Source organism: Punica granatum, chromosome 1 (assembly GCF_007655135.1).
Source record: "Punica granatum isolate Tunisia-2019 chromosome 1, ASM765513v2, whole genome shotgun sequence".
NCBI classification, from domain to species: domain Eukaryota; kingdom Viridiplantae; phylum Streptophyta; class Magnoliopsida; order Myrtales; family Lythraceae; genus Punica; species Punica granatum.
In genome coordinates, this window is record NC_045127.1 from 52,479,883 (window position 1) to 52,493,878 (window position 13,996).

At 38.7% G+C, this 13,996-nt stretch overlaps 2 protein-coding genes across 2 annotated transcripts; both read right to left on the bottom strand.

Annotated features, from left to right (window-relative positions):
- Positions 1-78: 78 nt before the first annotated feature.
- On the bottom strand, positions 79-3,267 carry LOC116214727. Its single transcript, XM_031550166.1, has 5 exons — positions 3,084-3,267; positions 2,294-2,652; positions 1,413-1,738; positions 637-802; positions 79-438 (listed from the first exon to the last, which is right to left on the bottom strand). The coding sequence occupies exons 1-4, from the start codon at positions 3,190-3,192 to the stop codon at positions 676-678; spliced, it is 921 nt and encodes a 306-aa protein (XP_031406026.1). The 5' UTR covers positions 3,193-3,267; the 3' UTR covers positions 79-438; positions 637-675.
- A 1,352-nt stretch (positions 3,268-4,619) lies between these two features.
- On the bottom strand, positions 4,620-6,967 carry LOC116193161 (dormancy-associated protein homolog 3-like). The gene is made up of 3 exons (XM_031521950.1): positions 6,730-6,967; positions 6,307-6,435; positions 4,620-4,991 (listed from the first exon to the last, which is right to left on the bottom strand). Exons 1-3 carry the CDS (start codon positions 6,842-6,844, stop codon positions 4,897-4,899), a joined length of 339 nt encoding a protein of 112 aa, XP_031377810.1. The 5' UTR covers positions 6,845-6,967; the 3' UTR covers positions 4,620-4,896.
- Positions 6,968-13,996: the final 7,029 nt, after the last annotated feature.

Sequence of the window (13,996 nt, forward strand, 5' to 3'; positions counted from 1 at the left end):
ACAGTTTTCTTATCTGAATACAACAAGCTTTGTTGTTGATAAATCGGAGAACCACCAGCAAAGGTGGTCACTTTCGAGTTCAGGGAAGCACTGTAAAGAAAACATCGGCATTACATTGTTGAAAAACCCATCCAATGACCGACTCAGAAAGATCCTGTGGGAGTATTGATTATATATGGTATCCTTCACAGGCATATGCAATGCATTGAACTTGGATTGATCATCAGATCATACATCTACTTGAAAAGTCGAGAGAAGAGGATCGATTCTACCTATAAGAGCTGTTTCACTCACGATAGTCACCCTTTCCCAAGGAAATACGAGGATAGAGGCACCAAAAGACCTGTACTCATTCATCCATTGGAACAGAATTACAATTCCACATACATTGACACCAACAGGTTCTTCTCTTATCAGCATCCAGGACCAGCTCTACACCTGAAATATAAGAATGAGGTCACCTTAGGACCGTAATCTTACGAATGACTTTTGATATTGAAGAAATCTGATGCATGAAATTCAATGTTGGATAGCTCATAGACTTTTCCAGGTTCTCCTGCACAACTTGTAAGTAAGAGTTCGATAAACTCGATATCTCACGAGTTCTCATGAGAGACTGAACTGAGATCATCTCACCTCTAAAAGAAACCAATCAGTGGGGCAATGTACAAAAAGTTAATCAGTAAGGCGTCTTCCTTTCCCTTTCCATTTTGCTGAACTGCCAGATTTCTGGGAGTCCATTTTCCGTGCAGCTTGTTGAATAGCCACCAACCTCTTCCGCTGGCTATGGCCCTTTCTTTTGCTGCAGAAGAGATAGTGTATTAAAAAGGGAGTGATATAAAAAAAAAAATGGGAATTCCAGCAAATTACACCAATTTATTGGTCATTCTCAAAGACAGCAAAAATTCAACAGAGCTTCTGCAGATAAATTCCCAGAAATTCGGAGAATTTTAGCCCAACAAGAAGGGAGAAATTGTGAAACTTCATTTCCTCAAATTTTTTTAAGAAATTTACCGATGTCACTGACATATTTTCCAGCTAAAACCAAGATTCCAGGAACTGCTGTTAACTCAATCCTAAAGCGAAGTACCCACTCCCTCCCAGGTAAGTTGAATGAACTTACATAGTGATGCTTTGAGGAGCAACAAGACTGGTACCGATACATTTTCACATTCTAGAAGGTAAAAGCACTTACTATGATAATAAACTGGTCTAGTACATTCTATAACATCTACACATTTACTCAGCATTTATCACATATTCCACTAAAGCTTTAGTTCAGTGGCAATCAGTGCTTTGACATAAAAGAGCTGCTCGTCAATGAACCGAAAAGACAAAACCATCAACACTGAAACCAAGCAATACAATCTTATCCCACAAAATGCAACAATAACCTGCTATATTTTACTCACCTTATGACCAGCAGTCCTGCAGTAAGAACCATCCCTCCCACTGCCCAGAAAACCTTTTTCCTTAATGGCATCTCCTTCATCTGCTGCATGAAATCTCCTAAAACTGCCTCTTTCTCGAGTTTTTCAGGAACATCAGAATTGGAATTCCATGAATCAGCTATTGAGTCCAGACTAGCTTTACTACCATAGCAAGAAGTCTCTTCTTCGCCGGGGTATAGTGGCACTTTTACAGCAAAGCCTGCAGCTTGACACAGGTCTGTGCCATTGGAGACCCATTCCGTTGCCCTTGCACATATTATTTCAGTTGTTCCACATGGTGCCAAAACCTACTCATATTCCACACAGAGCATTCCATCAATGTCATGCTTGGGAGAGAATATTAAAAAAAAAAAAAAACGTTGTATCATGAATAGATCAATCTAAAAAGACAAAGAACGGCCAAAAGAAAAAAGGAAATAACATATTAGTTTCCTGAAAACGCATGATTTTCGTGAATGACTGAGTGAACAGCATAGCACATGCATGATGCATGTGGATCCTATTATGCTCCAGTAGTATAACTCAAAGATAACAGGCACCAATTTAAGAAAGTATCCTTTAAAATCAGATATGGTGAATTTGATACAGAGATAAAATTAAAGAGTAACCACCCGATGCTCATTACAGGCAGCAATATAGCCACAGGAGGGTAGCGTCTCCGTCTTTCAGAACACTGAGGAGATTCTCCCTATATTTTCAGCCAAGCTTCAACTTCAACATGGTTTAAGGTTGCCCCATAATTTTACCCTCCACAACTTTGGCTCCATCAATCCAGAATCCGGAACTTAGCACAGGCTTAACAATAAAAATACAGAAAAGCCAAGAAGAAATTTGGGGCTCACCTGGGTTATAGCATCTGTAGAGAAGTAAGCCGAAGAGCACGCCTGGAAAACTCTATCACAGAAGGAGGCACAAATGCGGGGAGGCCCGGGCTGAACCCCAACACGAGGGTCGCAGATGGAGCATTCTAACAACTCCCACAACTGCACGCACTCATCGGTGGCATCTCCTGTTAAAGCAAGCTTTCTAACGGTCACTAAGGCAGCATGAGTCTGCGCCACATCACAGCAGGTCTTTCTGCGGAACACCCTGCAAAGGGTCAAGTCCTTGGGCCCTTTGCTCACCTTTCTAGGAGGCCTCCCTTCGGATGAGTACGGCGGGAACCGACCCCCTTTCGAAACACAAACTTCTTCAGCTTTTGCTGCATCCAAAAATAAAAGCATAAATGAGCAGAAGAGTAAGGACAGGCGTGGCATAATACATGTGAGCAGAATGATTCGGCCATCAAGAACTCAACCTCTGCTACCATACACGCTTTATCATTTCAATAACCCGACTCAGATATCTAAAATATAACTTTTATAGCTCCAAACGGGGGGAAAGGCAGATTAATTTTTTGGCTTCATTAGCAGACGATCAATGAACACATTCGGGTGTTGAAAGATTCGCAGAGCTGCAAGCTCTCCATGAATGAAAAGACCGATGGTTTGTGCAAATTCGTAACCAAGTATCAAGAAAAAATTACGGGTTTTCGAAGACAGCAACAAACGATTGGATTGACAGGCAATAAACCCGCACGGCGGTAACAACAAGAGGCTGAAATGGCTGCCCAAACATGGAAACGGGATTTACCAGGAGAAAAGAGTAGCAGCAGACTGGCGACAAGCAGAGGTGATGCGACCCGGAAGTTCTTTCTACGGGATCTCTGCATCTTCCGGCTCCGTGGGAGAGAGATGCTCATTGTTTGCTCAACTCGCAGACTTGACTGGAACCAAAAGCTTCGAGCTTCGGGGAGCCCCCTCTCGAAGCGCACTCTATGCTGCGGACAAACGTTCCGAAAGTCAATGAACAGATGGGCCGACCGAACAATTGGGCCAACTGTTGGCCCATTGTTGTGAATAGTGTAGCGAAGTCCAAGCCCAGCCCATTCAGAGGCAACAATGCATCATAGGTTCTCCTAGGGCTGACAATATTTCACGCGACACGATAACACGACACGGAATTAAACGGGTTTTGGTTGAACATTTTTGATAATCGGTCTAAATGAGTCCAACCCGTTTAAACACGGTTAATAAGCGTATCTTATCGAGTTGAACCCGTGTAACCCGATTATACACTATTAAACCTGTTTATTTAGACAAGTTTAATCGTGTTACTATAATCATGTAACCCGTTAACCCGTTTATGTATTTGAATTTACCAAAATATCCTTATGTAATCCTAACTTCCTAAGTCCCTAACCTAATTTCCTTTCCTTTCTTTCACCAAATCCAACACATGTCGTGTTAACGTGTTGGGGAAAACGAGTTAATGTAAACATATCGTGTTAATGTATCCGGGTAACTGAGTTGATCGGATAAACAAGTTGTGTTAACGTGTCCGGATAACGTCTATAATCATGTCGTGTATACGTGTACCTATTATGACACGTTTCGATAAACAGGTTTAAACGTGTCTAAACAGATTGACACAAATATAAACGTGTAGTGTATGAATTTTCAAAACCTGACCCGTTTAATAATCGTGTCGTGTACGAATTATGACTTCAATGACACAAATCCGTTTAGACACGACACGTATAAACACGACATGACACGAATTGTCACCCCTACGGTTCCCCGAGATAGGATGGACCAAGTGGAGGGCAGAGGCGTAGTTCGATCGTCCTGATCTTTTATTTTATTTTATTTTGTTAGTGTGCACTTAATATTCGGAACCCCAATAAGCTCAATAGACTCCCGATTATTTTAATCGAGTCGAATCGATTCACCGAAAATAAAATTCTCACTGCATAAGTTTTCTCCACCACAATAGTCAAATCCAAACGTCCTAACCTTTTGTTCTCACTGTACTCGGTTGCATATATTCCAACTTTACCGGTTCTTCTCATCAATCACCCTTTTTTGTTTAAAGAAAATTACCCACCATCCCACCGAAAAGGAGATCTTACCCACCTCTTACTCGAAATTTTAGGTCCCTCCTATGAGGCAAAAACGTTATAATATAGTGAGTGAGGAGGAGGTCCCTTGTTAACATTGATTGCGAATATGGTTATGGCTAATATAATGTCGACTTTAGCCTTTACTTCATCTGCTGTTTCGCTCATTATGTCCCGTCTCATCTCATGACTGAGATATGATGCAACGATCGTAAGAAAACTCGATACAGTTATAGGAACGTCCATACATCTTGACAAGAGAGAAACTTTTTCATAGTAAACGGAAGTCGAAGAGCGGGAGAGGTACAATACTATTCACATGACACAACCCTTGATCACTTATACACACCGGTCGCTAGCTGGCATACGTACTAACTAGGTGCATACACAGAATTACAAGAACTAGTTGCACGACATGATAGCTTCATACGTCGTCCTGGGGGCGGGATCATCCTAAGGTTTCTCGTGGCCAGTAAGCGGTTAGCTAGATATATCTTGTCTTGTCTCTCATATGTCAAAGGGACTCCTGGGGATGATCTCCCTGGTCTTCTCGTATGCATCTGAGGTCGATCTCCTCCGGAACCGAGTCAAACTGCCCGAACCTATTCATCGAGATCAACAGCGTGAGCAAACCAATAATTGGTATCAATTTGACAAGTTCAGCAGCATGCCGTACAAAGAACAGCCCAACTATGATGCAGCACGCCCGTAATTAAGAGGCATCAACAGAGCATGCACTGAACTAGAAGATTACTAGCTAGCTGTCTCTATGTGCCGCAATCCATTCAATTATGAATATAAATAAGCATCCGTAGTGGACGTACCATACTAGAATCTATAACTCATTCATGCATGAACTGGTCATCCTCGGTAGATTGCTAAGCCAAGGTGCCCGTGCTGTTATGTACCGAGTGTAGCTTTCACGAAAGAAAGAGCCATGCGGGAATGGATGTCAGATATATATTGGCCACAAATGTCATTTTCCAAGGCTATGCAATCTTCCAATTTTAGTACCCCAACCTCAAACGAATTTGCTTTATCATGTATCCATTTTGACATCGACACGATCGATTGCAGGGGGATAATAATGCCCGACCCATCACATTTCAACATCACACGTATAACTTCCTGCCATATTTTATCTATCTTAACAAAAGGTGGCAGAGATACTTTAATATTCAGATGGTTTCCCTCCTATATAGAGAATGGTGAGAGCGAATGTTGAAGGTAATCTCACATGAAAAAATTCATAGATTTATAAGAGATAATGGCCTATCAACTCATTGATTTAAACTTTTGAGTTACGAATGGGCCTGAATCTGAAGTAGGCCTATGAATTTTTCATAACAAATGAAATCAGAACCCATGTAACGATTCTGTGAAAGTGCACATGCTATGTGTGGAAATTCACACTGCACCAAAACCCGAATGTGAAACTCGTGACTAGTGAAGGGCCTAACAATTAGTATCCGAGTCCGAAAGTGAAAGTCGGCTCGAAGTCCTCCACATAGTCGAGAAGGAAATGAATTGTTAAGACGATTTCTCTCCTATATGGAGAATAATGAGAACGAATGTTGAAGGTAATTCCACATAAAAAAAATTAAAATTTTTTTTATAAATTTACAAGAGATAATAGCCTAGCAACTCATTGACTTATTTGAATTACGGATAAATTTGAGTCCAAAATAGTCCTCCGAATTTTCTCTAACAATACCGAACCATCAAATGGAAATCCTTAATCAACTGTGTCTAGAATGGATCGGTCAGAGTTTCCGAACTACGAAATTGTGCATTAAATCATGAACGACACTCAAAAGAACAATCGGTAACATATAATTGTACATGCACTCTTCGTCTCTCGGACATATGCCGAAGTTGAGAAGTAAGCTTCGGAGAAGACGAAGCTCAGAAACTTACCACCAGAGAAAGGAGATACCGGAGGAGTTGAGCCAGCAGGAGACGCCGGAGTCGAACCAGGCTGGTACCCCGGCGGTTTGACTATGGTAATGCTCCGCGAGATCTTCACTGCTTCATTGGGGTTCGACTCTGATCAAACGCCACAAATATCAAGATCAACCAGTGAGATAAAATACGAACATATATCTAATGAAAGAATAATTAGAAATTACCAGTACACCGATTATTGCGAGTGTACGATGAGGTTTAGTTAATAGTGTCCTTCTAACACGGTGATAGATATAAGGTCCGTTAGCGTGTCGTGGTTTCAGTTGTATGACAAGACGGCGATTCAGTTCAGTTAGATGATCAACAATCAATTTCAGTTCAATATTGTAGCCGTTAATGCAACCGAATCAATTTCAGTTCAGAGATCCGGCATACCCTTGCCGGAGTTGGCTCCGGAGCCGAAGCTTTTCAATTTACGGAGCTTCCCGAGGCCCGTCTCCGGCGGGGGACCGGCGACGGTGTCGTCCCAGAGATGGTCCAGGAGGCCCATGGTACAGGCGCGAGAGGAAGCCGGAGTAGGATTCCACAGCTCAACGACGACTCGCTCTGTCCGAGCAGTTAGGAACAAGAGACAAAGCCAGCGAAGGAGATTTATGGACGGGCGGGCGTTAAAGGTCGAACGGTTCAGGGGGCACGGAGGGGGATCAGCAGCCGTCGATTCTGATCCGCTCGATGGATCCAGTGGGTGAAGTGGCATGTGGATAAGATTAGTATGGGGGAGAGGTGGGCCCCAGCGAGTCGGGGATGAGCTTTGGCTGATTGTCGGGAGAGGCGTGACACGTGGAGGGTGAGATGGACCCTCCGTTATGTCAAAAGTACAAAAATGTCCTCGGCTTATCCAAAGTGCCCCGGGCGATATTTTCCGGTCCGCGGGGCGGGAAATCTCTAGAGACGGGGAGATTTTACAGGCGTGGCAAAACGGTCAATATGTCATCTCCACCTCGTGTCATTTTTTAAATGAAATCAAGTCAACGTAATGCTTAGGTAACCTGGTCGATACGAAATTAAATAAGTGGAATCCTCGTGATCATTGGCGGGGCTTAAACTCCAATCACGAGCCTTTCAATTCGCTCCTGATTTTCCCTCTCGATGCTTCGAGAGAACGATGCTGATGGAGCAGATGGACCAAAGCAACGAGACACATGTGATAGGAATTATACTATTAGCTAGATTAACTGTATCGTGCTCAGTCGAGCCCGGATGGATATGTTAAAGTTGTCCATATGCCAAAAGGCATTGCCAGTGGGCCATTTATTCACAACGGAAGTAATCTCTCGCACTATATATATTCGAGTACTTGCGAGAATTACGCAAAAGAGATAAGAAGGAAGCTTTGCACGTGGAACATGAAATGTTATTTTAGTTACAGAATATCCTGCAAGGTGCAGGTTCACGTGAAGAAGCACTCCGATACCAATTATTTATGTAATTTTTCCTTCAAAAATTGACCCCCCGATTCATGGGCACATTCTGGCATTAGATATGGAGAAAATGGAAGGGGAGCTTCGCAATTTAATATGGGCCGGCCGCCAGGTGTACCCGGCCCAGATCATGGGGGAGCCAGTCAAAACCGGGCGGGTTTGAATATTGGCCTTTGTTTTGGACAATACGCTAATCTCCCAAAATATTCTATTCTCACTCTGCACCTCTGATATTCGAAAGTCTACGAGATCCCAACTCTTATCCACGTCCTTAAGTAATTGTTTTACTAATGCTCTTTCAATATGCTTTTTATGAGATCATGGAATATCTTTAACCGGTTGCGAAAACTGATTTTATTTTAGCTCCGGTGCTTTCTTTTAGCCCTGATGCTCTTAGAATGATATTGCAACCTTCCATGAACTTAAAAGTGAATATCTTTTTTTCTTTAATTTCTGGACAAAATGTTGACAACATCGGGGAATTTTCTATTGGGTTAACGAGCGATTTGACTCATTTCAAATCCAAAAACTCGAAATGATAGGATGGTGAGCCCAACCATCTTATGAACCAATAGTTTTTTCATTGATATTTCATTGTAGAATTTCTAACTTTCAACACTCACACTTATATGGTATCTCATGATCCTTTTTCACGTTTCTATGCTCAGGCGAGTGGGGACTAACTTGAGGTGCACTTTTCTACTCTCAACACTAGGTCTGCGCGTGGTATGAGCCCACATGACCTCTCGGATACATAACCTACTCTAATATCATTTAAAATTTCCGTTGGTCCTATAAACGATTCGATGCATCTTCAATCCAAAAGTTCAATATGATAAGATGGCGAGCCCAATTATTTTTATAAATCCATGATTTTTCTATTAATTTTTTATTATGGGATCTACGTCTCTAAAATATCTTAATCATAAACATTAAATCATACGACTGCATGTTAATATTCCATTCAATATGGTCTAATCTAATCCACGAATGTATCCATTTGAACTTAATTATAAGTGGTAAAAACTTAGGACTTATATATAGTTTAGGTGCTTACAAAAACAAATGCTTAAAACATATTAAGTAAAACTTCTTTAATGATCCTTCAAAAATAAAAGCGTCCTTTATATATACTTGATAGCCCCATACTTTTCGTTTCTTTCACTTTTGGCCAAGTAGAAACCAGAGCAATTGGATATGGAAGCGGCATCGGAGCCATCATCACCTGCGGAGTTGCATATCCTCTTTCTTCAAAATCAAAAGAAGAGAAAGGGCAAGATAGACACCGGGCCCTCCACCGTGACTAGGTCATCGATGGCCTTTGAGGTCGTCGGTGAACTCATCAAGTGCCCTAACCACCGCCGACGCTCGCCCCCTACTTCGATCTTACCATCTCCCTCTCTCTAATTTCAAAGAAAGGTTCGTGATTTCGAACATAAATAAAGTGGCACTGTTCTGTAATTAGAAATGCATAAGTATACTACTACATATATTGTAAAATTACCTGATTAACTGAGGGGCATTTGGTTCGGTATAATCTAGGGGAATCCAAAATTCCCCTTAGATTACACCTGAGTTTCTTGTATTTGGTAGGAAACTCGGGTTGAGATTCCCGGGCCTTATTAGATTGCACCATATAATGCAATATGAAAATAACAAACATCAACCGACGTGGGTTGATTAAAGCGATTCGTCATTTGTACATGGTCTGAGTTCGAGTTCTTGTGAGTGCAAAAAATCCACGTTGGGAGAGTTTTACCCCTTAGTGGGCCGACCCGACTCAACTTGATTAGCTAGGTGTCTAATTGGATTTCCGGATATCAAGGTTCATATCGAAAATACCAACATCAAATTTGGTATTTTGAGATTACACTGTTATATATATACATATATTATATTATATATTCATATTAAATATTATATTTATATTTAGATAAATATTAATATAAACATATAACAAATACTCAGATATAAATATATTTAAAATACTAAATAATATTAAAAATAAACTTTTGGCATAATAACCATACAAATAGGGGGAATATTTGTGAAATTATTTTACTTTCCCAGCGATTTATTTAATATATTAAACTTAGCAATATTACATTACCATACTATAATAACTTACCAAATACAGTAATATCATATTCATTTAATCTGATATTCTCGGGCTTATTTTTCCTACAATATAATATTTTTTGTATTCTAACAATTCGAGAACCAAATGGGCCCTGAGTGATTTTTTATAATTATTTTTTTTATTAATGATTAATTGAGTGAAGAAGTTAAAGAAAATAGTTCTCCATTACTTTTATCACTAGGCTTTTTTCAATGTGCGTAACCTCGTATTTGGAAGCCCAATAGGTCTCAATTTATCCATTTTCAAGTTAAGTCGACTCCCTATGAGATAAAACTCTATCAATTAAGGATTTTATATATTTACAAGACACGAACTCGATACTCTGTTTAAGAAGAACATATGCTAGGTTACCTGAACTAATCGAAGTTAGGTGGTGTTTGATAAATTAAGTGATTAAAAATTTAAAACTTAATTAGTTAAGGGAAAAAATATATAGGAAAAAAGTATGAATGAATAAGGATGAGAAAATTTTTGTGAGAGATAAAGAGTATCAATAAATGAAAAATGACTTGTTTTATTAAGTCAATTTTTTACTTAATGAATTAAGTATTTTTTTACTTAATGATTAAGTAATTTATACTTTTATCTCTCATTTTTTTCTCTTTCTTACATTTATTTTTTTCTTATAATTAACTTGTAATTAATTTTTAAGTACTTAATTAATTAAGTTGCAAACACACCCTTAATATCATACATTTTTCACTTGATATATATCAAGCCATTTTATTACATTTTTACTGAATAAATTGAGTCGAATTAAGTGCTGAAAAATCTAATTTTAACGCTTGATTGGAATTATCAAGCAGCATCACCTAAGACTTGTGATATGCTTGATCCACAGTCCAAATCGTGGTATGAAGGATTTTTTTTTTACCCAAGACAAGACTGAAACCCACTTTTTTTTTTTTAAAGTACTACCTTCTCCTCTTTCGTTTATCAATTCTGAGAGTAGGATTTGACCGCAATGTATGTCAAAGAAAGAAAGATGAGTTAGCTCACAAGACACCCAAAGGAAAAAGGATGGGCTTTGAGTTGGTCAAATAGTGAGAACCACCATGAAATATGGGGATTCAAATCCATCACTGTGATAGTGGATAATCCATCAGACGAACAGTGAGTGCAGAGTTAAAAAACAGAGCATTAACAGAACAGAAACAGAGCATTTGAGCAGACCAGACCAGAGCAGAGGGTAAAAACAAAAACAAGAACACCAAACTTATTCAGTCCCGCCCTGTATCGCGTGGGGCTCAAATAAACACAATCAATTATATAGTATACATGGTCGACTATATCGTAAAATCCTTAACTACAATTTATTATGCTATATTTTATAGTCGACTGTGTTTATTTTATGACGGAACTGAACCCAATAAATTTTCCCACCAAGACGGGAGAATTGCCCCGAGACAGCATTCTTCCACTTCAACTTCAATTGGTACTGTACCACTAATACTACTAAAAAAGGGGAATCACATCATCAGTCTCCCCCTGCTCTGCTCTCCCGTTTCCCAGCACTAACTTTTACTTTACTTCAGAGTTCAGCCCTCTCTCTCTCTCTCTGCATTTCTAATCAATACTATTACTTCACTTGCTGCCCTGCACGCAACCTTCCTTTCAATCTCAACATGAACTTGCAAATCTCTCTCTCTTAACGCAAGCTCGGTTTTCTTCTGTGCATTTGTCCCCCCCGCATTCACGCCACATCTTCAACCCTTGTCCCACTTTGGGAACAGCGGAAGAAAAAGTCTTCTCACAGTTCACGAGTATTTTTACGTTACAAAATACTTTCAATTAGTTTAATTTATTTCTGTATTATGATTTTGCCAATTACGTCACGCCGTTCATTATGTTAGCGATATATCCTAAAACTTAATTTATGTATTTAGATAATTCTTTTTATGACAATAAAGTTTATTTTATTATTCGTATATTATCTATGTTTATTATAATAAAGTCCTTAAGATATTTTGAATGCTTCATTTTTAAGAGGTAAGAATATGAGTGACGAAGTAATTCAATAAAAATATCTTTAAACTGTTCACGATTATAGGAGACTTAACTGGACATTATTTCTCCAGATATATCGTCACCTCTGTCTGTTTCCATGATTAGTATACAGATACTAATGAAGATGGAGTAGTGAGTCTTATGCTAGCTGATAACTGTTATCATGACATATATGTGGATACTTATATGATACGTAGTCAAACGTGACGTGTAGATACTATTCATACTGTAATTTACTAATGTCAATTAATGTTATATAGATCGTATTAATGCATATAGTCATTAGACTTGAGATCGGACACCTAACTCCAAGTATAACTAACTATGACCACTATCTGCCGAATACTAATGCTAAGCACAAATATATTAGCATTAGCAAATCCTAATCACATATACTTGAGATAGCGTTTCATCTCAGGTTTAAGAATTATATATCAAAGCTTTCGGTGTACATCTTGATATTACAAAGCTTAATAGATTTATTCACATAATTCAAACCTGAAATCAAGTCTTGCAATGGATCCATGGAGGAAAAAAAATAGATTTAATAGAGTTTGACTAATCTAATTCGACTCGAATAGACGCACTAAAAGGTAGAATTCTCTGCATCATCAACTTTTCTTTCCACTCAAGCTCGAAACTCTCCTTTTAAGATAATTATAATGCAATGTTTGGTTTTAGAGTTTTTTTTTTAACTCTACTCCACTTAACTATACTTATCTTCAATTCAACAATACAATTATTAATTTTCCCTTTTATTTCAATGTTTTAACCATTCAACTATTGATTATTTTTTTCATAATTTAACAACACAATTATTATTATTTTTTTCAATTTTTTTAATTATTCAATTCAATTTTTAATACTAAATTCTATCGACTATTTATTACTTTTTTTTTTTCATAATTCAACAATATAATTATTATTTTCTCTAAACTATTCATTATTTTTTCATACTTTTTCTCATAATTCAACAATACAATTATTATAACCAATTAATAACCTATATATATATATATATATAAAGTTAAAATAGAATAAAATTAAACTCAACATAACTCAATTCTAATTTTAATCGAGCCATAAACGGCTCGAACCACTCACGCTCGTAGAATAACTTTGTATATATGAACTCCCGAATGTGGCGGCAGAAAATATTGTCTTGTTCACAACCAGAAGCTAGAGGGAGGGGCTCATCACGCTAACGTAATATGGTCGTTAATCAAAAACTGCAACTGCACTTACACACTGCCAGTCTGCCACTGCCACTGCCGCTGAAGAGTCTCTCCCACATGGCAAGAATAAGATTCAGTGGGCCCCCATGAAGCATGTCATACTTTCACTTCAGTTCTCACCTCATTTAGTACTTCTCTCTCTCTTCATCTCATCTCATCTCATCTCTCGCGTACCCCTTCGCCATTGCCTCCACTCAACTCAACCCTCCCTCCCTCCCCTACGTACCTAGCTAGGCATTATTAGCAGCACCAAAACTATTAATTTCCATGCACCCCCCCCCCAACCACATGAAAAATATATTAATCGTGAAGGTTGCAGAAGGAATAAGGATGAATATACTCATTGGTTTCTTTTCATGACATACGTACGATACGATTGAACGGGCGTTAAATATTATTATTATTATTATTATAGCTTACGTAAATTACAGTAAAGTTGATCTTTTACATAATACGTATATATATCTCTCTCATAGTAATCAATCACACCACAGGTAAAAGCGAAAAGATAAAATAGCTTTTGCTTTCACCTAAGCTCATACCTTCTCCTGCTATGGATGGAAAGAAAGAAAAGAGAAAAAAGGAAGAAAGAGAAGAATCTGTTCTTCCTCTCTGCGGCATTGCATTGCATTATTTTGATTTGAAGTTGGTTTCAGAGGAAGAGAGTAAATACTGGGCGTGGAGGACTGACTTAGGTTAACTTAACTTAAAGCTAATCTCATCTTCTTCCCATCCTATCCCATCCCATCCCATCCCATTCCATTCACATAAATTGCCATTAGGGTACTTCAAAGATTTGCCTACTCCAAGACTCAATCCCCTCTCTCTCTCTCTCTCTC

What these genes read in the sequence shown, in the direction of transcription:
- LOC116193161 (XM_031521950.1), bottom strand. Translation starts at nt 6,844, where the DNA reads ATGGGCCTCCTGGACCATCTCTGGGACGACACCGTCGCCGGTCCCCCG. An exon ending in CGGAGCCAACTCCGGCAAGG is followed by an intron (nt 6,436 to 6,729) that starts GTATGCCGGATC and finishes GCGTTTGATCAG; the next exon opens with AGTCGAACCCCAATGAAGCA. An exon ending in GGTATCTCCTTTCTCTGGTG is followed by an intron (nt 4,992 to 6,306) that starts GTAAGTTTCTGA and finishes CTCGATGAATAG; the next exon opens with GTTCGGGCAGTTTGACTCGG.
- LOC116214727 (XM_031550166.1), bottom strand. Translation starts at nt 3,192, where the DNA reads ATGAGCATCTCTCTCCCACGGAGCCGGAAGATGCAGAGATCCCGTAGA. An exon ending in GCTGCTACTCTTTTCTCCTG is followed by an intron (nt 2,653 to 3,083) that starts GTAAATCCCGTT and finishes TTTTGGATGCAG; the next exon opens with CAAAAGCTGAAGAAGTTTGT. An exon ending in GCAGGACTGCTGGTCATAAG is followed by an intron (nt 803 to 1,412) that starts GTGAGTAAAATA and finishes TCTCTTCTGCAG; the next exon opens with CAAAAGAAAGGGCCATAGCC.